The sequence below is a fragment of the Apaloderma vittatum genome, unplaced genomic scaffold (assembly GCF_000703405.1).
Source record: "Apaloderma vittatum isolate BGI_N311 unplaced genomic scaffold, ASM70340v1 scaffold4711, whole genome shotgun sequence".
Taxonomy (NCBI): domain Eukaryota; kingdom Metazoa; phylum Chordata; class Aves; order Trogoniformes; family Trogonidae; genus Apaloderma; species Apaloderma vittatum.
The window spans coordinates 68,346-93,479 of NW_009699497.1; the positions used below are offsets into that span (position 1 = coordinate 68,346).

General features: G+C 37.9%; 1 protein-coding gene across 1 annotated transcript in view; it reads right to left on the reverse strand.

Moving 5' to 3' along the window:
- Positions 1 to 553: 553 nt before the first annotated feature.
- LOC104280657 (PR domain zinc finger protein 5-like) overlaps positions 554 to 25,134 on the reverse strand; it is a gene marked incomplete at its 5' end in the record, with an annotated part of 33,554 nt that continues 8,973 nt past the window's right edge. The window contains 3 exons of the mRNA XM_009878380.1: positions 554 to 943; positions 5,531 to 5,635; positions 15,177 to 15,262. Coding sequence (XP_009876682.1) covers positions 779 to 943; positions 5,531 to 5,635; positions 15,177 to 15,262 — 356 coding nt within the window. The remainder of the gene's footprint in view (positions 944 to 5,530; positions 5,636 to 15,176; positions 15,263 to 25,134) is intronic.

Genomic DNA, 25,134 nt, shown 5'->3' on the forward strand with positions numbered 1-25,134 from the left:
GTGTCTTTCCACTTGCCTTGCCGGTCACAATGATGAGTATGAATACAGAACTTAAAATAAATGGCTCGAAGTTTTCACTTCGGTCTTTAATGTAACTGGAAGAAATACATCCTCCTCAGTGCTCATACAGAAACACTTAACATGACAGATTTCCATGTACCTGTACATTTTGGCATCTCAAGAAGCAATTCAGGTAAATGAGTTTCATCTAGTAATGAGAAAGCTGTAAATAAAATGAGATGAAAAATCACAATACAGTATCTCAATAAAACATGCCTGGATACAATCAGCAGTCAATCAGAATGACAAAAGCTGTGTGGGTTGGAGTTAGAGAATTTTAATGGAGTCTTAAAGCTTACATACAGAAATAAGAGTTGCCGATAGCCAAAGGTACAGTTCCATATGTCCAGGATATCCAGGTAACACCAAAAATCATATCTAAGTGTCTAAGGCTGTAACCAAGAAAGTTAAGATTGCTTAAAGCTTTTTTGTTTGCTTTTCTACTTGTCTTTTTGTTTAAATGAGGATAAAATTTTCCCAAAGTTCCGTTATCTTCAACTTTTTATTTTAAAGCTATGTTTGACTTGAAGTGAATGTCTTTCTTTGGTTTTTTATCCTACTAGTATCTTTTTTTAAAAGTAGGGAAGACAACACCTGAACACATTACAGTTGTTTCCCCTGACTACGCCTTACTCGTTAGGTGAGAAGCCTGCAGTTTGTACACGTGCAACTGGAGCACTGGGGAAGGTGAGAGCCGTTCTTCTCACACACGCTGCAATTAGCTGTCCGTTTCTCCGTGGACGTTTTCCATGTGCACTTTGAGGTAGTCATTTCTTGTAAACTTCTTGTGGCAAAGCTGGCATTCTGCCATCGGTCGATTAGGGTTGTGAGTCAGCTTGTGTCGGATCAGCATTTTCTTCAGGCTGAAGGACAGATCACAAACCTAAGGCAGTGAAGACAGGAGAAAGACAAAAGAAGTCTTAAAACTTCAGGCATGTTACATCACTGAGGCCAGAGCCACATACACCTGCAGTACTTAATAAATTAGCTGGTCTTCTTAAGAATAACTCCTTCAGAGAGCACCTTACAGATTATTATTCTGTCTGGTATCTTTCCATGTTGTACATTAATAGATTAACATACACAAAACAGGTACAAGGGGGAAAAAAGAGAGGGGAAAAAAAAAGAGCAGGTGGAGGAGGGGAAGACCCAATCTTCAAAATACCAGCACGTTGAGGTGTCACAGTTACACTGGGCAGGTTTTTTTTTTTAAACCTACTATTCTATCTGGGATGGAACAAAACTTATGGCGAAACCTCACAAGCCTCTACTGATTTCACCTCAGATGAAGTATTTCCTTCCTGACCTCCAAAATGACTTGACATCTACGGGTTCCTAAAAAACAAGTTCAAAATGCTCAGTTACAAGGACGGAGGAGAAAAAAGAGGCACTGGAGACTATAAGAAAGGTTAATAATTTTTATAGAGGAAACCTCATTGTTCCACTCGTCCTCTGCCTGGCCAAGAAAACAGAAGACATCCTGCAAATGAAGGTGCAATTTCTCTGCTATATTATTATCTGGTGTGCAGTCGCTGATGTGAAGCAGTCCAGTTAATTCTGCCATTTGAATAAATCGATAGAGGGATGAGGGGCTTTGCCACGTTAAAACCATTACTTCTTAGAAAAAGTCCTGTACCAAAGTCAAAATGAAAGATTAAGAACAAGTTCAGGCAAGAGAAGTTAGAGTGACAAGTTAAAAATCTGTAGGTGAGACATCAAGTCAATTGAAATTGTCCAGTTATATTGTGACATTCACCTTCTGTCCAGGTACATATTGTACGTGTGGATTTCCCAGGAAAAAAAAATAAATTAGAAAGCATGTCCCTGATTTGACAAACGAAATAGGCAAGTCTTATAATTAAAAAAGAATGAACAGCCATAGGCTTGCAATCCTAGCATTCCAGGTGCATTGCACACAAAAATTTCTTCTATGCAGAGGAAACTCAGGGAACTCAGCACAATCCCTATTCAAGAAATTCAGGTTTTAAATTCACATCGATATCAAACTAATAAATAGAAAGCTGAATGACTACTGATTCCTTCTGAAACCAGGACAGCCAAACAGAGCTGACTACACAAGTAGACAATCTCGACCTGCTGTGCATGTATTCTACGCCAATTAAGGCAAAACTGTACAACGACCATAAAAAGGGCAATTGCCAGAGGCAAGTTTAGTACCCAAAGTATTTTTTTGCCAGACAGGAACACTGTATGTGCTGTTGTAATGGAACATTTTTGAATTTATGACATGATGTAATATCAAGGACTTTTACACAGCAACTCTAACTCTCCAACTTTTTTCCCCTCAATGTACAATTGCCTCTTTCAGACCCAAGCAACAGTCACCCTTTTGTCACGCGACAGTGAACGTCACTTACAGCGTCCCCTGGTCCCCTTTCCTTTTGCAAAATTCCATTTTCTGTTCCTCTTCCACAGAACAGACACAACGGACTCATAACATTTATCTAATCGTAACCATCACACTTGCTTACAAGTCCCAACACATTAAAAGTATCAGATACTTGTAAACACATCTGTCTTGTAAGTCTTAAGAGACACGGACGTGTTCTGTGTCTGTTAGACACATCTCTTCTTTTTCAGAGTAAACAGTTTAAAACACAGTCTTCAAGTACAGGTTTTACTTTATAATGTTCATGCAACAAGTATGCTGTGTCCTGCTGTTCTTTCAAGGCTCTCATATGTTCTAACTTCCTCAAACAGGATCAGTGAAGATACGAGACACCTCGTGCTGTGCTCACGCATACAAATCTGGGTGTCTTGTTCTAAAGGTTTGCTGCGTATTTCAATTCCATGAGCAAGGCTGACATTTTATAGATTCACAACCATGTCTGCTAACGTGCGCTTGAACTGCCATCAATCTCTTCAAAATGATCAAAGTTTTGATCGAGTAGGGAGGATGGAAAAGACTGACATTTGAAACTAAGTGCAGGGTCAACTAAAGGCAGAGCCGAGGGAAATACTGTGCAGGAAAGAAACCAGGACAGGCAGTACCTGACCTTTCTGCCCCCAAAGAATAATCTGTTGGCTCTGAGGCAACTAAAGCTCAATCGGCCTTTCATTAAAAAAAAAGGCTGGTCTTATGTCTAATTCTTGAAGGAAATCCTATGTAAAGCAAAAAAACGCAGTCAAAAAAACCTGACATGTAATAGTTTATCTTGAGTGGGGAGAGGTGCATTGTCAAGGGTAGCCTACATTGAAAAAATAAACATTTTTTTCGAATAGCCACAAGTTTTATTTCTTCAATTCTTTGGCACTGAAGTAAATACCTGTTTGTAATTGCTAATAGCGCTAAGAAACAAAGAAAATTCTGAGAGCAAATGTTACCATGTTACTTATAAGAAAGAGCTGAATAGTTTCTATGACTGCTTCTAATGCCAGGTAGGAAACAAGACCAAACCTCTCAATTCTCTTACAACTTCCTTTCAGCGTAGCTTTATGTACGATGACATAACTTCAGAGTTAGGGTGACTAAGGAGGAATGTGGCACAAGTGCAGAAAGCAATGAATGGCCTAGCTATTATAACTCTTTCTGTTAATTAAAGAACTAATAAACAGTTATTGAAATTCCATTGCAGTAACCTGACACACTCTCTCCTCCCCAAAATCTCTTTCCACAGCTAAGAATTTGTGGAAGTGGTCACCATAAATTAATTCATTATCCGAAAATCATGAGGACATCTATAGGTATCTTTATCAAGATAAAAAACTGTAGGTGAGAATATTTGAGTGTAAAAAGCCACCTGTAGTACTCGGGAGCCAACAATAAATATCTCCCATAGGTATATTTTTTTGTAACTGTCCACTACCAGGTTTCCTGCAACTTCTGCCGGTAACACGCAATGCCTGAGACTGCTCTGGAGGAACGGTCTGCTCCGAGTGACAAGTCTCCAGCACCTGCAGAAGTGGAGTCCGGATGAAATAAAGAGTTAACTATTGAATGCAAAACTTTGAACACTCTCTAAGTGTGCATTAAGCAGTAGACTATGGCAGGCACCTGGGCAGCCAAAGACTGTATGAATGAATAGTAGTGGCAACTGTTGTTCATGTCCAAACCCTGAGAAGGCAGCAATCTTTGCAATGCGCAGCTGCCAAAAGACTAGTGTTGAAGAATAATTTTGGTGAAACATGGCATAAATTTAAAGTATAAAAAAACCCCTCCAGTAAATGAAGGTACATAAAAATTCTGAGAGGACTGGACATACGTTACAACTCTTCCTAGAAAAATTTATTTGGAAAAATAGGTTCTAAGTAATAAAGAAAAATGAAGGAATAGTTGAAGCAGCAAAATGTTTTCATACATCAGCCAACAGCTGATAAAAATCAAAGCTGAAAAAGTTATTGATACTGATTTGGAATGAAAGAAACCGTCAAGGTACTATCGAGAGCCAGGCTGAGATTATCTCAAAAGAATACAGCAAGTCTCCTAACTTGTAGACATCACCAACATATCGTAGCCTAAAGTTTTTCATCACATTAATGCATTTCATTCCCAATGAAGTGTCACGGATTATTTATTACAAGCCAGATCAATTAACAGACCCTTGCAACTTTCTTGCCAAGTGGTTATTCTAATTTTGCATCTAATTTTAGAAATCTGCAGACAAATTCACAACTCTTCAGACAGAGCCAGCTAGCATACAGCTGAAAGCTGGCGGGACCCTTGTGACCAGTTCATTAAGAGCTTGTATCACAAAAACCACGTATACTTCTTCTATACCCTGTTCTGATGCCCTTGTCTAAATCCTTAAGCAGCAACATGAATTCTGGCATTTGATAATTCTGAAGGACACAATTTTCCATCAGTTTCTGCACTTTCAGCTTCCTCATCTACGTTCCCGAAAGCTGTGAAATAGGTTGCATACAGGACGGAGTCTGCTGAATGAAAGGTACTTGACAGTGATCTATGAACTGGAACGCGATACGTTGCATTTCAGCGCTGTAAGCGTACACAGCATCTGCCATTTCTTCACTGAACAATAAAAAAACAACTACGAGCAGATGTTGAAAACACCAGACCAGATTTCACTGACCAGAAACTGGAAATTCTGAATTCACACCCTCAACAACAGCAGAGGTGTTCAGATTCTATGTAATGAATTAAATACCTTTACCTATATAATTCCTAATCTCTAACTACTAACCTGTCACACAATTTACACAAGAACCCAACCAGCATGAATTTGTAACTTCCAACATCCAAACTGCATGAATAATGGTAAAAACAGCTCTTAAGGGATCCAAAACCATAAAATAAAAGGACGTGCGATGCTCTTGGCAACTGAAGAGGGTGTATAAAATGCCCCGAATGGTCTTTCATTAGTCAGGCAACCAAAGACCATATGATGTGCAACTTGACATCACAGCCAAGAGGTGGAAGGCCAAAGTCTCAGCACAATCAAGTCCTGCTGCTGCGCTGAAGTCAAGGAGGCAAAGGGATAGATCAACTCACATCGCACTGAAACGGCTTCTCTCCGGTGTGGGTCCTCATGTGCTCATCCAGGCCTCGCTTCTGACTGAAAGCCTTGTTACACTCGGAACACTGGTACGGCTTTTCCTACGTGAAATGACAACAGTGAGCGAAAGTGAGTGAAAGTGAGGCAGTGCAGAGCCTGAGTCATTAAAGGAGTGGAATTCCATGCTGGATGGTGCAAGTTTTATATTCTCTCTAAGGGATTACAGTCAGTGAAAACAACACAAAACGACTTTCAAATGATTAAGTGAAAGCTGGGAAAGCTGTGGCCTGACAGTTTCCACTTCAACACCCACTTAGGAATTAATTACCTGTTTCAGCCTTTCAAACCCAGTCATTTTGGGAGTCTGTTTTTCATAATGTGAAAGGTACAGAAACATAAAATTCCAACATACTTGACTTTATCCTCCACGCAAGCTTAAAGCACAAAGACAAGGAAGATGTCTATAAAAACCTCACTTTTGTTAGCAGGTTTCCAAGCAGAAGAGCTGAAGAGAGGAAGAGGGGGTAACAAGGAAAATTATTTTGAAAAGTGGTGACAGAGGGTTAATCACATATTCATTCCAAAATCTCAAAAGAAGTGCAGATAGCAATCAAGTCACATGTATTTTTATCAGAACTATTGGTTAGCAGCTACTGTAACACATGATGCTATGAAAATTGCAAGCTCACTGACCTCAAATAAATATTGGGAAATACATATGGAAAACCATTTATGTAAAGATTTTCTTCTCTGAAGCTCTTGCCTAACATAGAAACTTATATAAGATGTGATTCCTCCTTTATTCCACTAGAACTTTATGGAAAACAACATGTAAATAAATCAATTAAATGTAAAAGTTAGGTAACGTGCAGTGTCATAATACTTGCTAAAATTTTGATGCTTTAGAGGCATCTTTGTTTTGAATCAAAGAACTATACTACTTTCACTCTCATTCTACTTTTGTCTGTGGTCCTTAATTCTGTATTACTTGAGTTCTAAAGTTGACTATTCTAGGCAACAAAGTAAACATTTTTTACTAAATCAAATTGAAAACAAAGACTGAAAATCAATAGGCAATAAAAATGCTAAGTTGAAGAATTAACGAACAATAGGCAGTAATCTGAATGGTCTTTTGAGAGATAATGTGGGATAAGTGAGAAGGAGCAACTCAGCTTAGGTGTTGATGTTCCAAAGTGAAGAAATTCTCCTGCTATTGAATTCCTGTTCTCAGTACACAGAGGACAATCCTGACAGGTACTCGCCATAAACCATATGTTTAATACAACAGACTTTTAATACAACAGACTATAAATCAGGCCTGTTCTGTCCCAAGCTCTCTCTTCAAGGTTGCTCTTGGCAGGTCTAGAGGTCTCAGTGGGGGTGAAGAGTGGGGTCTTCATTTTGGAGTACCCTCCCATGAGCTCTCCTAGAAAAGGCAGTGTCATTGACAGAAATATCTCAACTTATAGTGGAGAGACTCCTCTAGGAGTCAAAAGCTGTGTACAGAGGGAAAATCATTTATCCAGCAATTTCAGTTTCAGACATGAATAAATCATGAGACAAAATTCAGTGCATGTCAGTATGATGCAAGACAAGTCTTGCTACTGACACAGTCTGAGTACACAGTGCCCGGCTTCATATAATTCTTCAGGATAGTACAAAACATACCAAATTACCTATAATAAAAAAGATCTGAGCTGATCTTAAAAGAAGCATCATCTAGACCAAAAACTTCACATTGGGCAATTTTGCTAGACCGACTAAAGACTTCATAGAGCAGGTCTGCAATTTTCAAGGAAATGTAGGAATAAGCCACATGAAACACAAGTTTCTGCAACATCCCGTTAATTGGTTTTGCATTGTGCTTAACATAAACCACGTTTTCTGTGAGTTCTCTGAAAACAGCCTTTCTCTGTGCAGGCTGTTCCACAGAAAGTACAAAGTCAAGTCTATGATGTGTACATCTTAAACACCTATGAAAACACTCATTATTGCAAACTGTACCAGGTGTGCTTGGTCCTTTTTATCATCTTTTTCTTCAGATATCTCATTAATTTCAGAGTTAAACAGACTTCAGGATTCAATTCTGAAGAAAACTGTTATCAACTCTGGGAAGCTAAATCACAAAGCTAGGCTGGACTATCTTCCCCAAGGTGACGTTTGGTATCTGTATTATTCTCTATGGCAAAAAAAAAAGGTATATCTAGCCATCCCCTTGGCCATTTGTATTCAAACCCACATGTAGGACATGGAACACATCCAAAGCCGTCTTTGATCTAATTTTAGATTCTTTACATGTGTTATCTTCCAGTGACTTCAGCAAATACAATTCCAGTTCCCATCGGCCCTCTCTCCCCCAAGCTAAGCTGCCTTTCATTCACATCTGGGCACATCTCGGTGAAATCAGTAGTGCAGTCCAGAGCAAAACTTGGTCCCAAGTTTTTCTCCAGAGGAGAAGGCGTTTTTTTATCAGTTTTGAACATGACATAATTCTCGGAGACTAATTTCTTCAAAACAAAACATTCTGTGCTTTTCCTCTTCTCTCTCCCTCTTCTTCCCCTCATATCAAATTTCCACTGCACAATACTTGGAGAAAGCAAGGTTTGTAACACGGAAAAGATGATGTATCTTGGCACAACTACCACTGCTCTAAACCTGTACAGAAAGAAAATAGATAACAAAGCAGCAAGTCTGAAAGAGAAATTAATGCCACCACAAACGGACAATCAGGACCAATGCTGAGATTAGACGAAAGTTGGACAAACTTAAAACATCAAGCAAAGTGAAAAACCTGCTAAATGTCAACAAAACAGGAGGTCATTGGGAAGATCATAGAAGCCTGACTTCAGAGGAGTTAGCAACTGCCAGTACTATAAATCTACCCTCTGTTCAAAAAGCATCTGCCAGGCCATGACTATGGTAGCAGCAAAGCCAAAGGATTACATGTGTTTTCTTTTATTGATGATACAAATGAGGAAAGGAGCAGGGAGAGCGAGAGAGACAGGATGAGGTCGATACTGAAGTGATTTAATATTACATTTTTGAGTATGCCAGGTATAACCAGAAATACGCAGATCAGGATTTATAACCTTCCTGTCTCTAAACAAAAAAAGGCCACGGAGAGCCCAAATGGGACTTGGTATTCTGGAAGGTGCCTTGCTCTAAGACAAGTACGCTAACTTAGAAGCTCCTGTTCCTGATGATTTTCACTTCACTACATTAAAACTGAGAGGAATTTACCATTTTATCAACCATGACAAATAAAACAGTGCCTGCAATACACACTTTATCCATCTGTGGTACCTGAATCATAAACAACTACCTTGGATTCTATGCAAATTGTGCTTTGCATTAGAAGAGCATCAGAACCTGACAAATTCTCAAGGCCATTTGATGCCACCTTTAACAGACGGATAGAACATGTGTACAGAGTGACCTGCAACCACGGCAGATGGAAATAGTTAAACGCAGAATATTTCAAGTGCTATCCGCTGCTGTAGTTGACTGTATCTCCCTTAAGAAATATGAAGACATCACGTATATTAACTCAGCACTACCGCATGTTGTTGTTTCTGTAAATCTGGTAAAATCGACTACATGAATAAAATAGGAATGACTTTGGAAGAAGTATCTCCAAATAACTATTTTAATCTGAATTTAGAACTACTATATGAGACCAACAGCAAGAAAGCCTTAATTTAGACAATACTGTATCCAAATAAATAATAGCTCTATTTTCAAATAAATAAGATTCAAGACCAGTTCTAGAAACTACTTCCATTGTAGCAGGAACAAGTTAAAACTGGGCCGAAACCACACTCAGGAGATCTCATTCTTGACTTTTTTTCTTAAATTATTTTACTACAGCAATTGTAGATTTATACTGCTCAGAATGTGAACTTGTTGACTACAGAAACATTTCTCAATAATCCTTTTTAAGGTTTTAATTGGCATACAGGGTATACTTAAAGTCCTAAAGCTATCTAGGATCTAATTTCACAATTTTTTTTTCTTTTTTTAATATCCTACTGAATTCAGCAGTATTCAAGGTGATGGTACAAGAGCAAAAAAAATCCAAACCTTATTTCTTCTCTGGAGGCATACAAAATTGACATCTGTAGGACAGATAAATATGATATATTTCTGGAAAATGAACAGTAAGGCCCAGTACATACATGAAAATTCTTGGTAAAACCTGAATAAGCCTGTAAAGGTCTCAACCTATACTCCTTAGGAAACAGTGGGTATGGAACCTTTTTTGGCTGTAATTTATTCTCACAGAGCTAAAGAAAAATATCATCTTGCATTTTCTATAGCAAAGTATTTTAAAATACGTAGATCATCCTTTATCTCACATAAGATTTTTTTCTTGTATTTAATTGTTTCCATTCTTCTAAAACAAAGAGCTTTCCTTTGCTCCCAAAGAGAATGTCTTATAATGCCTACAAATGAAACAATAACACTATTTGCTTTCAAACTTTATGTGAAGAATTTGAAAATATTTGTATTACTCTTCATAAATTTCGTTTCCATTATCACTTGAACACAGGGCTAGTCAAAAAATTGTTTGGAAAAAAATCAGCAAGAGTGGAAAAATGTGGCCGAGAACAAACAAACACGACCAGCTAGACAATGTTAAAGTGTCGATAGTCAGGCTTGCAGCTACCACGAGCTGACCTCTCAGACAGAATCCTGGAAAAACTACAGCTTTGTCAGCATGAAAATGCAGAAAAGCCAGAGATGTTTGCTGATTACAGAACTGAAGGTTAGTGACAAACACAGACTTCAGGAAGCATTATCTACAGGGTACTTTAGGCACTGAGGGAATGAAGTGAAGTTTAAGAATCCTGCATATTTCACGCAAAGCCTAGAACAGGTATCACCCTGTCAAAACCCCACCCGAATGCAAATTCAAGGTTCAGGGCTACGACAGCCTGAAAACCTCAGTCTGAGGGGACCTGGAAAAGCCCAACAAGAGGCAGCCTAACGAAGTGTTCATGATGCAAACCCATAAGGAACCCCCAACGTACCTTGCAGCCTCACTAACAGCAAACTGCTACTAAAAGTTGAGCAGAACTGCGATGAACAAGTAACAGAAGTCCTAGAGAATCAGAGACATCTCTCAGTGCTTGGTCTAGAAACTCCCCACAGTTAGTGCCAAAACACGCTGCAGGCCAGGCCAAGCAAGTCGTTCTTTAAAGAAAACCTGTTAGACGGCAGCTGTGGCAACAGACCTTTGAGCCCCAGTAAATTCCTGCATCGAGGCACAGGTTTTTTCTACATTTAAGAAGAGCGATGGGTAGTTTCGCTATCAAGGAAGTGGTGACAAGCAGCGTATTGCTCAACTCTTTTTAAAAGGCCAGCTTTCATCTCAATCGAAGGGCTGGGAATTGCGGCAGAGTGCGGCAAGAAAGACAGTGAAGTGCCTACTGAAACAAGGGCGGCTTATGTAGCTAATGTTTAGTTACATTTCGGCCCTAAAAAAATAGACTAAGCTGATTAATGTCAGGAAACAAACATCAGTGATACTTTGTGCTAGGTCATCACCACTAGCAACACATCCCCCGTGGAGAAGAGAGGCTAAGTCACTTAAGATCACAGATGGTGTGAGTTAATGGAGTCCAGTTTTACACTGAAGTGTGAAAAATGTGCAGCGATGCTCTCTTAGTAACTAGGAAGTTTTGGGAAGTTACAGCAAGTGGCTGACCCACAGACAGAAGCTCACTTAAACTATCAGACTTGCATTAAATTATACTAAAGTAATGTTGACAAGGCTGATGAGAATTTACAGCTCCACAGAAGTAGTAGGGATTTGAATCTTACAATGACCAAAACTAAACAAACACTCACTTCACAAGTACACATTTCCCCCATTGAGAAGTAACATCCTTTCAAAAAAATATTTTCAATAACTACAGCAGGCACAGAAACTTCCCTATTGAAACAATTGTGAAAATTTTTTTGGTGAAACTTTTATTAGAAGTGACTGATGATTTTGTTAGAGACGTTCTCAATTCAGTTTTGGAGGTGTTTTTTTAAAAGAAAAAAACCCCTCAAATTCTTGCAATTTGTAATTAAAATATCCATCTTCACTTAAATGCCTGCCAGGAGACAAAAAAGGTGTATTTCTTTAAAAGCCCTAGTACATGCAATTAGTTGGACTTCACTATACCATTGATTTCCCATTTTCCATAGTAGTTCTGCCTATTTGCTATCTAGAGCCTGTAAAGTTTTTGTTTCTTCATTTATTTTTTCACACTGCTGATGTAATTTCTGACCCTATGACTATAGTGAAGGAGTGAGTATTTATTTAATTGGCCATGATGGAAATTCAATAGATGTAGACCTGCTCTTGGAAAAAGAACAGTTATCAATATAAAATTCCAACATTTTCACTTAACGAGCAAAGGACAATGATCAGCCAACATAACATAAAAAAAGTGTGAAAAATATAGGTGCAGAGGGATTCAAACCTTCTATATTCTGTATACAAACACAGATTCCACAGGCAATGAAACCACAGCACTGGCAAAGTCATCATCCTCAGACAGATGTTTGGGAACTCGCTCATGTCTCACCAATAGGGAAATATACAGAAAATCTAATATTGAAAAAAATTCAAAATTCAATCAACACCTCATATTATTTCACTACACAGTCATGTGCATAGAAGACTAAAGTTAATACTCAATGTATATTTAATTTTTTGTGTGTGTCAATCGTTTGGTATTCTTGGTAGAACACGTGACTTTTAAAAAAACTTAAAGCCCAAATATTTCCTGAGAAATACCTAACAAGTGAAATTATGTCAGAATTGTCAGTATTGTTTTTGCATTGTTTTTTTAAGTTATTTTAATACTGTTCTAGCTTAAAAAAATAATACAGCAGTTTGCGTGAAGTTTAAGATGAGTGCCTTGGAAAGACTGTTTAACTTAGGACCTCGAGGAGGACAGTTTTCTCCTTGTGCTCTCCCAGCAGGAAGCAGAAAAACTGACCTGAAGAGAAAACCTCAACATAGCTTATACCTACTTCCATCAAACTCATAAATAAAACTCGAAAGTAACTCAAGGTTGAGTAACACTCGCACGTAGTGTCTCAGGCCTTGAGTCATTAGCTTCTAATGGTATCTACACCTAAGTTACTTATGTGACTGCAGTTCTGTGCAGACACATTGATAAAAGCCACCACTAACAAAGATTACAAGTTGCTCGATTTCTTACAGTATAATCTGAGTATTAGGTGTGGTTTTTTTAAGCCCACTTAAAGATTAAGGCATTTTTAAACAGTAGGCACTTACGCATGAAACAAAAGAAATGTACATACCAATACACTGTAATTTCTCTATTTTGTAACTATTACCTCAGAAATGGAGAATTCGATCATTACAGTCAACAGCCTTCTAACCAGCTGGAATCATATTTTTAAACAAGCTATAAAATTATCTTTTATACCTTCAAAGAAGAAATATGCCATGTTCAAACTAAGTGATGAAAAACCATTTGCGAACGGCTTCTACTCTTCCTGCATAACATCGCTGCCACGCACTTCATGGAAAAAAAACCAAATAAAACTACCATTTTCAGAAGTGATGAAAGCATCAGTTTTGACATGACAATAACTCTAGGCACCCACCAATGATCCTATTTCCCAATATTAACAATTATATTGCAGTATCATACAATAATTTCTCTACATCTTTACGGTCAATTTTTTCTTAGGCTGTTAGATTTTCTTAAGAAAAGAAAAAACAAAAAGAAAAAACAAGCCATAAACAAACACATCTACTTTCATATAAATAAATCCCCAACAGGTGATTTTTTTAATATTAGGTGGCTACCATTTTCTTCTCCTTCCACTGTCAGGAGGGGTTTTGTTTCACCTTCTCTGTTTACTCCAGAGTTTGAGTTGACACCTGTGGCCACCCAGCTTGCACTCACTTTAGCAGCTGCCAGACCCTAATCAACTTTCTACAATGATTTTTCCAGCAGCTTTCCCTGATCCACAGGACCAGGTTTGGCATTTAATCCCACCGGTAAAATACATCTAGATTTAATCTCTACAATGACATTTTCCTTGTTGGATTTCGAATTAGTACTTTTAAGCTACTTGACAATTTTTCTGGCCAAAAGCTCAAGCTCTTTTTTTCAAGATACTTACAAGAACAGCCCTTGAGGAAGGGTATTATGATGATGTTTATTTCCACATAGCAGAGCTTAGCTGATAAAAAAATATCTTCTGGATTTATACACCTTATTATTTATTCTTTGAATAATTACTTTGCATGCAATTGCAATATACAACAATCAAGAAAAAATGCACAGGATTCTTTCACTGAAGTACTGCATTGTCTAGACTGTAGTATATGCGATCCTGCCGTAAATAACTATCAGTTATTTTACAGCTTTTAAGCAATGAAGACAAATTGTAAGGTTCTCTCACTCACTAGCACATATTTTGGAAGAAATCATCACTTGGCATAAATAACTATAGTCAACAGAGATATATCACTGCAGGCTCTAAAGTCCTCCTTACCCTTATTTTTCCTCTTTTTTTAATCTAGAGAGGCTGGGGGGTTGTTGTTTTGACTCAAACTGAATGACAAATCAGGAAAAAATTATAATTGGCACTATTTTAGAGCTGGTCTTGTTTACCACTCCTCCCACTCATAGCCATGCAGAACATATATGGTAACAAAATCTCTCCTGGTACGAAAACAGTAATATGGGACAGTAACAACAGAAAGAATTTTATAGCACTTCAAGTGATTTAACAATTGGAAAGGAAAAACAACCAACGGAGCAGGACCAGCCTGCTCCCAGTGAATCACTGAGAAGCACTGCACAAACTACTGATAACTTCTTAAGTTCGGGGGAGAGGAGCTAAAATTTTATCTAGGAGCTCCAGTTAATACTCTCAAGATCTAGGTAGAACGGTAGAAATGTAAACAAACAGTTTTAACCTTATCCTTCCTTATTTAGAAAGCTATTCTGAGGGCACATTTGCACATGGAGGCTACTAATCTAACAATCACCCTCCCTAGTTTCTAAGAAATAAAGAATTTAGTCAGTTTGGCTTCAAGGCTCTCCATCTCATCGCTGGCTGACCAGGGCCAACATCTTGCCTTTGTCCTCTAGCAAACACACACATATCACAGGAGTTTTCCCTAAAACAGGGAACCTTTGTGCTAACTGAGACTCAAGGTTCAAAAATAATCTTGGGGACATCTTCAGCTTGCCTTTTATTTTGCTTTCAGTTAAACAGAAGTGAAATAAAGTCATTTTGCACAGTGACTGGATTTTCATGAGACAGTAAGACTCAAAGCCTTGGATATGGAAGTTGCCAGTATAGCGAAGCCTTTAGAGAATTGTTTACTCAGTAGACAATCACACACATTAATTAATATCTACAAATCCTCACTGGTTAAAGGAAGAAGTTAATACTGCTATTATTTCAACATATAAGAAATCAACCACAGAAAAAATAAGTCAGTAAGGAAGTCAGAATTTAACAGTTAATGACTTAGATCTTTGCCTCTTATTTTGGTAAGTATAAAATATCTCGGTTGATACAGCCTAATCTCTACACAAACAGTAATTATTTACTTTCTGGCACACGTTACGCTTACCCTGGTGTGGGACTTACCCTTGTGTGCGTGCGAATGTGCATCTTCAAACCATCGTTCTTGCTGAAAGCTTTGTCACAGTAAGGACACTGGTAAGGACGCTCACCTGAAAACAAGAAAAGCATGAGAATCCATAAATGCGGCCTCAGTAGACGAAGGGCTTGCAGCATGGTTATTGCTCAAACACAAGAACTTCTTATTCTTGGCCTTTTCTTCCCATTCTGTTAAAACAACAAGAGATTTGAGCATTAGGAAAATTACAAACAATGGCCCACCTAAGCAGAGTGCAGGGTTAGATGAAAATATGACTCTTTCCTGTTTGGTTTTGTTCTAGTAATATATCACAGAGAACCTTGGGGGGGGGGGAATATTCTACAGTGACTAACACATAGTCACTTTTATGGTTAAGCATTAATTGCTCCCTAATATTTCTTCTATTTCACATCTGGTCATTTTTAGAGCCCTCTGGGTGTCAGAATCCCAAGGAATTATAATTTAAATCTTTTTAACGCTGTATCTGAACTCACTGCTAGAGGCTAGTTTCTGCAATTTTTGTGTGTAACGGAAGCAGAAGTATCTTAGCATCTCCCTTGCAGCATCCCATATCTTAAAGGTATTTTAGTTTAATGCTCCATTAAACTGGTGTCATCTAGCATCAATTTTCCCAGACTCACATTAGCGTAATGTAGATACCGAACTATTTAGAATCAAAGAGTGAAGAGCTTCTAAGCCATCTCCATAATTTGGAAGAAGTGATAAAGCTTTTTAATCCCCCCAGGGCATTTTAATTTTTAACTCTTTAGGCAATGCACTGGCATCTGAGTCAATTGTCTCCTCTTTCTGTACACAACCACAACACTTGAAGAGCAAATATCAGGTTGTTTCCTGTACAAAATCACAGTTCAACACATTGAGATACAAAAGGTATTCTTCTATTAACAAAATGGAACTGTTCCTCCAGAATCTTAATGCTAAAGTTGTAGCAAGGGTTTATTCAAAAATACAAATTAAGCCAAGCCAACACTACGTCAATGCACAGCTTTCCGCTCATGAAAGAATCTCTGCACTTACAGAGACACACATAGTCCAAACGTCAAACACTTACTAACAATCACACTCAATTCTGGAAAAAAAGGTAGGATTAACTACATTTTACAAAAAACAAGAACAAAGAAAACCCCAACCATGTGTTTCACTGATATACCGAAGATCAAAGTTCAAGAGAGTGGGAGTAACACACATAAATAGACATTTAAAACTCCACAGTCCCTAAGAACAGGGATAGTCATCTTGGAGAACGGAAGCCTCATTCCTCTTTTCTCTGCACGAGGCACTCCATGATCTCTCAGAGGGAAGATACTGGCTGGTTTCTTTCTTGGGAACAAGACATCAAGGAATCACAAAAAGGATGTAGCGGAGACAGTTGACAGAAAGAGCTCTTCAGAAGGACTGACTGTGAACACAGCACAGCTGATCCATGGACAGTCACTGCTGAACACAAAATCTACATCATATAGTCGCAGGTTGCGTAGAGATTTGAGGGCAGCTAAGATTAGGTAATTATTTAAGTAAGGACATAAAAAAAAACCAGAAAAACTATTTAGTAGATAGACTACTCTGTTCCTTTCTGTTCTGTATTACTGTTTAGATAACTGTTAACGGCAGCAGCAAGAACCTGCATAGCAAAGTATTTGTGAAATACAAATATTTTTCTCTTGTGTATTCTGCCATCTCTCAGAAAGCACAATTGTGTGAATTTGTTTTTTTCTTTTTAATGATGACAACAATCACTTTGTTATAGCCATGTTTTCAGTGAGCAGTCTGAAATACGATACTCCTCTCATGACCCTCGATGTTTTTAGTCCATGCCTCCAAAATTCAAACATTCCAACCGTTGTCAGTACTCAAATATATTTAAGTAACTCAGCCGACATCTTTATGTTTTAGGGCTTCTGAATGTAGAAGTTAAAGCTTTCAGCAGTTTGCACACAGATGAGCGCTGACAGGTAGGAGCTGTACCCCTCCTTCCTCTCTCTTCCCATTCCCAAGTTTATTTCAAGAGAAAGATTTCTGCTTTCAAAAGATGGGTTTGAGTTTATCTGAAACAAATTAACAGCGTCCTTCAAGAAACTAACCATAGAGACCAGGTACCTGAGGGGGGAGGCCTTAAGAGCTCCCAGCAGATGCCAGTAAAGAGCAACAGTATGGCTTCACGGCAATATGTTACACCCGAAAAAAATTGGCTTTGAGCAGCTCTCATGAACTCTACATTTTCAAAAATCTCCACCGTTCCAGAAATCAAATTTACTGTGTAGCACAGACTGCGAGCTCTGACGTGACACTGATGCTTGGTGACATCCTGTTTCTCTAAATTATATCAACAACTTCTCAGGTACTTCTGTCATTAATAGTTGTCAATAAAACAACTTAAAAGATGATCCCAATAATATTTTTGGGTTTATTTTTTATATTATCTTCCTTGACATAATCTTTGTAGCCTGGGTGCCTAAAATACATACAAGTGCCCTTGTGCTTACATAAGGAACTGTTTCCCCTGTGCTTGCGCATCTATTAAATGTGTAATTTACTTTCTAGCTCAAAAAATTTTAGGATTTTACCAAATTAATGGTGCATCACAGTTTTTTTAATTTGAGTTTTTTAAATTTGATTCATAGAAAAAATACAGATAATACAGAAGGGAAATATTTTAACTCCCAAGTCCTAATTCTAATACTTTACATTTAGAAGACATCTGAAAAACAGCCTGACCTTCTATTTTAGCGTTTGCAACTCTGTCATTAAACCACAACTGAGATCAAGATTTGCACTTTTCACAAAACATTTCTCCAGGCTCTCTACTTTAGTACAATGCCAAAATGCCGTAGGCATATTAAATACATCTTTGTTTGACAGCTTGTCCATTCAACACGCCCAGAAGTAATGCTGTGAATGCAACCACAACTAAGAACAATTGCTATCATTAAAATAGCAAAATATTCAAGTAAGTCAGACGTAATAAATCCTATGTTTACCCTCAAGTTACAGCTGACTGTCATATCCCTGCTGTCCAAGAACAAACTGCTCAACACATTAATGGCACTTCTGTACAAACAACCCCAAATAAATAATCCTTGGATAAATTGCAGTGGATTTAATATAATACAAAGTCTAGACGTTCTACTTCCAGATTTTGTAGAATAAAAACCCAAAGCTTTTAGCGTAATAAAAATAAACTTAACCCTAATACAAGGATTACAAAAAAACAATTCCATGATTGAAAACCATATGGGATTTTGATCTGAAAACATGTCATGATAGAATTGATATCTTTCTTTTTTCCCCCCCCCCTCACAATATCTACTGGACCTGGATGTAGCATAAAAAGTTAAACGCCAGATTCTTCCATGGCAGATCAACACAGGGTGGACAGTTAGTTATGAGGCATTGGCAATCAAAGGTGCTATAAGGCAGCATTTACTGTGAGCCTAGCATGCAGATTTCTCAAACTCAGATACCCCAGGGAGAAGAACAAATAAGAAAGAAAACCAAACACACATTAATTCTTCAAGATTTCAGTGGCTACAGCTAGACATTTAATAAAGACTTTGAGACACAATAGTTCAATTTAGCTGTATGCGCCACTGTTTCCACACTGTATTTTGCATTCCCTGTAGTCACTTTAGCCACAAAAAGAAGCGAATTACAAAATCAGGTGGAAACCCGATATCTACACCACTGCTGGTGATCGATTACTTGGAAAAAATCATCTCAAGTAAGATCAGCCCAATACGTACTTTACAGGTGAGAAATACATTCTCATAAAAAGAGACAAACAAAACATGCAACAAAGAAATAGTCCTAATCTGAAGAGACAGTAAGAAAAGGCGTCTGAAGAGATGAACCAACCAAAAAAGAAACAAGCGGAACAGAGAACATGGTCAACAGCACGCTAAAGGATGCAGCTTCAGTTCGGGAAGCAGTCTCACAGAGGTATTTCAAACCATATACAGGCATTACTTTCATTTCATTCTGGTAAATTTGGAGTCATATTTACTGTTCCTGTTCCTGTGCGGCTCGCTGGGTCACTGGTATACAACACTCAGGCACCTTCACATACTAACTCTCTGGCTTTCTGTCTTTATTGGAGCTAAATCACTGTACTAAGGCACAAAGAATTCTAATTATGCAGCGATATTATCACAGGAGCGTTCTTTATACATTTTAATACGTTTATGTTTGGTCAGTTGGGATATTCAACACCACTAGTCTCATAAGCATCAGAAAAAGACACGACAGACTGCACAGAACATCAGGTTGTGTGCAATGTGTGTAACTGTAAATGAACTGTTTTCTTCAGTTTTTTTAAAAAAAATAACAGATAACTACAGCAACGTGGTGCCACGGAATCTTTGAAAGACCATTTACCAACTTGTAAATACAGCTCCTTTTCAGAACAACTTATTACAAGGATTAGAAGATTGTTTCTCAAAATAAGTACACACACACATAAATATATACATATATGCCTGTATTATTTCACAATTTTTGGAACTGTTATGTTATGGTAATATATAGGGTCAAGTATAATCCTGTTTAAAAGCCTAACCAGACTGGGGGAAGGGAGAGGGGACAAAGGGAGACTCCCCCATTGCCCAGCTGGGATGGAAAGATGGATGTTTACCTGAGGAGGAATTTGGAGGCGAGGGGGCCATTCGGCTCACACATGCAACACTCCACACCAGGTGATGCACAGGGCAGCCCAGAACGGGAATTGCAAGAGGGCTTTTTTAGGCAGAGATAATCTCGGGTGATGACAGCATTCAACAGCAAGTAAGGATGGGCAAAAGGTTAACGGATATAACAAAATTATAATCTGTGACATATGCTTCAGAACATGATCTGTTCACATATACAGCACTTGACAGTTTTACACATTTAACCTCAGCTGCTGTAGCTCTGTATAGGGTATTCCCAGCAAATAAAAAAGGAAGTTTGGGTCCTTAACTGTACAGCAATGTACTATAAAAATATATATACACAAAAAAAACCCAAGATACACAGAACCGGATATCCCACATGAAAGGAACTTCATTAGGAATTAAAGTTAAATAGGAACTTGAGGAGCCAAGTGATTTCAGCAGAACTCTTAAATTAGAAGATGTCATAAAAAAAATTACTGAATCAAGACAAAATATTCACACTTCAATAAAGCATGCCGCAAATTTTACCACCTTAGCATTGTACAAAATGTCAAATAAGTCTTGAGAAGACACTTGTTCAGAATAATAAATTTCTTCTTGTGAAGGGGTGGCAGTTTTCTAGATATCGGCTAGCATTTCCAAAAGCATTTAAAACCCCAGGTCTCTTAGGTATTTTTATATTTTTGACTAGGGGATTCTAGGAAGTGAAAATAAGAGGAAGTAATCAAGAAGCTTGGCCAACTGCAGCAGCAAGCTCCTCTATTCACAACACCTGGACTCGTCTTAATTTGGACTAGACAATAAAAACAGTGACGTGGCCTATACAAAATTTTAGTCTGCACATACTTCAATCATTAAATACTCAAAAGTCATCGCTTCAGAAGATACACAAGTACCCAGATATGAGCAGCTTGCTCATTCCAGGAACCAAACAAGCTGATGATTTCAAAGGTAGAATACTTGCGGACGTCAGCTGAGACAAGACACAGAAACACCAAACACACATGGAATTTTATACTCTTCGTCAGTCCGACAAGGAAATGAACAGCTCTGATTGCCCTGAGGAGAACTGTCCTGTTGCCCATGAGAATGGAGAAAGAGTACTCAGGTATGGTTCTACTAGAGACATTTTTTACGCATTTTTTATTTTAACCAGCATTCAAACTTAGCAAACTGTGAGGACAAGAGATTAAATATTTCTGGTTTGGGGTTTTTTTTGTCTCTTCACCAATAATTAACCACACTAAGCCTATATATTTGTGAATGTCCTCTAATATGTCTTCTAATCAAGCACCCATACTTGTGTGTTTTCCAGTGACAAGTGAGAACTGGAACTGCTTTTATGTGATTCAACCAAATGTATTTCCCATTCATTACAAATGGTCCTACATGTAATAAAGAAAAAACTCTTAAATGCTATTCTTTTCAAAACAAGGAAAAATAGATTGCCTCGGTAATTGTTTTTTCTATTAATAGTCTTTCTTGCAAGTACTTAGGTTTTACTTTTTGAGGCGTGGAAGTGCTATTTTCACAGCTGAGAAGGTTTGTTTTCTCTAAGGTTTGAATTTACTCACAGAATTCAGCTTACCTGTAGTTAGGAGGAGTAGTCAAGATGTTTGTACTGTCCAGTCCATAAAAATTTTCGTGATATAATTGAGGTTTTAGCTATTTATAATTCAACAAATTATGAAAACTAGTAAAGGATCCTACAAAATACAAAGGCTATCTGAATCTGTACAGTAAAGCATGAAATAACTACCATTACTATTTACTTACAGACCTTCTAAGTTCGATGGTGCCATTAAGATTTTAGACACAAAAAAAAGTCCCAACACAGGAAAAAACGTTTCATTCTTTGCATCTATCTGTGCAATTAAGCAATTTGGTTTCCTTATGAGTGGAACATGAATATCTACGACTCCAGTGAATTCAGTGGTCAGCCAAATGTTTGGAAGTGTATGCATTTGATCTAAAGATGCCACTAGCATTCAAATAATCTGTCCCTTATAAGGACGTTTCTTCATTCACGGAAGCAGACAACAAGAAGCTGACAGCTGCATGAAACTTTACAGGTACTTTAGAAGATTTAACTGTTGCCTGGAGATAAATAGGACAATGATGAATAATCTGAGAGGTTTAGAAATGCAGAATCATTACCTCTGAGGCCTTCTGCAAGCTCCTTTTTCAAGTTGGTAGATAAAAGAAAGATCATTTATAAGTTATGGAATAGAATCAGCCTATCTCTGGACATTTGCAAGCTGTTCACTGACTAGATACAGATACATTTTTTCACATACTCCGTTGTGATATGAGAGGAAGTTCCTTCAAACTTCCCTTTTATCTTTTTTTTTAATGTAAGAAAATATAATTCTCTTGTAAGGTGAATCTTCGTCAGAAGATTTGCTAAAATGAGGACCTGGGTTGCGTGATATTTCTCATGTGCATCACATACTCTGTTGTGATACGAGAGGAAGTTCCTTGAAACTTCCCTTTTATCTTTTTTTTTTAATGTACGAAAATATAATTCACTTGTAAGGTGAATCTTCGTCAGAAGATTTGCTAAAATGAGGACCTGGGTTGCGTGATATTTCTCATGTGCATGAACAAACAGTTGCCTGTTTAGCTATTAAAACTCCGAGACATGTTTTACACAGTAATAAAAAGGAGTTATACTGTACTTGAACTCATTACTTCCTTCAGCTTCTTTGAAGTTTTTATGTTCATAGATGATTAAACTACTGTTAATACGCAAGTATTTTTATTTTAACCCCATAGCTAATATTTTCTTAGATTACTCAGGAATTTTTACATGAAAATGAAAAATTTGAACATAGATTTCTATACATTTGGACCTTAAATGTGATTTCAAATATGCTCAAAGGCCTAGTTAATCAAATTGTAGAAATTGGACTACAATGGCAAAAGACCAGAAATGGTTAGGACCGTAACATCGGGTTCTCAAAAGCAAAGGATGAGAAACATCTCAAGAAGGCAATCAGCACATCTAAAGTTACAAGCAAAAAGTACAATGAAATGTTTTCATGAGCTTATGAAGCAGCTTTTAATCGTGGCAATGGAAACCAAAAAGGTAAGCTTAACTGTGTTCACAGAAGGGATACGGAAGCCCATGGTCTGAACGCTTTTTGCTATTTTAATGTAATCTCTTGGTATTATCTTTTATTAATGTATATGGAAGCAAATACACAAAGAACCTTCTCAATTCGTGCTTACAAAATAAAGCTGCTTTTTCCACATATCAAGAGAATATAACATGTAAGAATGTCACATTAAGTCATGGCTTTTAAATGGTATAGAAGAGAAACATGAATCTCTTCTGAAAACATTTAGCACAGATGTGAAGGCATAGATATCTGACCGTCTATTAACAGCAGTTTCAGTAAGTGTGATGGAAAAAGCAAAACAAGGTTATGTTTTAACCTCTCTTTGCATGTGTAAGCATTTTCTGGAAGACGTGTATGGTCATCGGTTGTCCCTCACCAGTCCCTATGTCACAGAGAAGGTAAAAGACAGCATAAAGGACTGGGAGTAGGAAACAGGTAATTAGGGAAAGCAAGAGTATAAATATCAGGTAAAATGCATGTGTGTGTATATACATACATATCTCATAGGCACACACAAATACATACACGAACACACAAGAGACAGCAATTAACATGTTTAAATACCTGTGCACAAGGCAGCTGCGAAGCTGCACAAACCACAGCCAGTAACTGCTCACACTGAAAGTTGCTTGAAACTTTAGGGAAGTAATTAACCTTCTGGCCCCCAAGTTTTCAAGCCCGAGGAGCAGACCGTAGAATTTCTTTTACAATTTATGATCGAGCCAAGGAATTTATATCACAGTCAGAGGATTCTTTTGCTGAATTAACCCCAGCTCCCTCTGACCCTAAGAAGTCATAAACCCACAGGATACAGCACGGGGAGAATGTGCTATAGTGTTTCAGCTGACCTACAGAGCGCTGGCTCTTGTCATGCCCAGGCTGGAAGCCCAGATGATGGATTACAGAGCAATATGCCAGGTTCAGATGCAAACATCAACCCCTTCCCTCGATACATGCGCAAGCAGCCGTATTCACTCACCCTGAACCAGCTCGGTTTCTGCAAAACGCCAAGTACTGTTAGGGCTCATTTACAGAGTCTTACTCCAAGATAAAAGAGGGAAGAAAACAGCTTATGGAGGAAACACACATCTGTGAGTAGCAATATTTAAGAACACATGCTGTAAATAAATGTCAAAACTCGTTGAACTTCCTTTTTCAGATGCAAATTATTAAAGTATATAAAAAACACAATTCCAAAGCAGAATCAGGAGGGTACCCAAGAACCTCAACTCTCAGAAACAACAGCTTTGTAAATGAAAAAAGGCTAAAAATTGATACACAAGTCTTTTTCAAAGAGCTCCGCCTGGCTTTATTTTGTAAATACAGAATAAAGCCTCTTATATAAAGTAGCTAATAAAACAAAGTCTAGCTGACCATGTGCACAGAAAATGGGATAACACAAACATCTGCACCAGGACCTCAAACCTAATCAGCTGTAATCGCTAAGACATGAAGGTCCTCACAATATTTACGCTTAGGGTGTACTGCTTAGTTGCATCAAAAGCTTAGCACCAGCTGAAGGCTTATCCACAAAGATGAATCTTCTACTGAAAACAGACAGTGGCTGGTTGTTTCACTTCTAGCACAGAATGAAAACTGATACTTTGAAGTCTGACCAAAAAGAACCTCAAAAAACAAAACACAGGAGGGCACAGTTTGGAAACAATCAGTTCGAAACCACAGAATTTGATACCAAGAGCATGAAGTATTCAACACTACAATATTAGGAACCCAACATCCATCACTGAACAAAGTAAGTTTGTGGCTCTCCTGTTTCATGAATTTCTTACTGCTCTGAAAACCTCTGAAAAGCCGTCAAGAATTTTCATGATGCAGCAAACTTCATTCCTAAAAGCAATCAAACGTGTACTCAGCGTGTTTTGCACTGTTTGCAGATGACACAGATTCCCTTGCCCGGCTACCCTTCCTTTCTCTGGAAATGATGCAGGCTACTCCTCAGAAAGCCCTGCCTCCTCAGGCTCACTGAACACTGCACAAGAATTCCCTCCTGTGATTATTCTGCCTCTATTCTGATCATGAACAACTTGGCTGAAGTCTTCAGGCACAGCATAATTCAAAACCACTTCTCTGGAAGAACAACAGAAATGGCATTTTGCCATATAACTTAGTTTTTAAGGCACAAGTCACAACTTAGC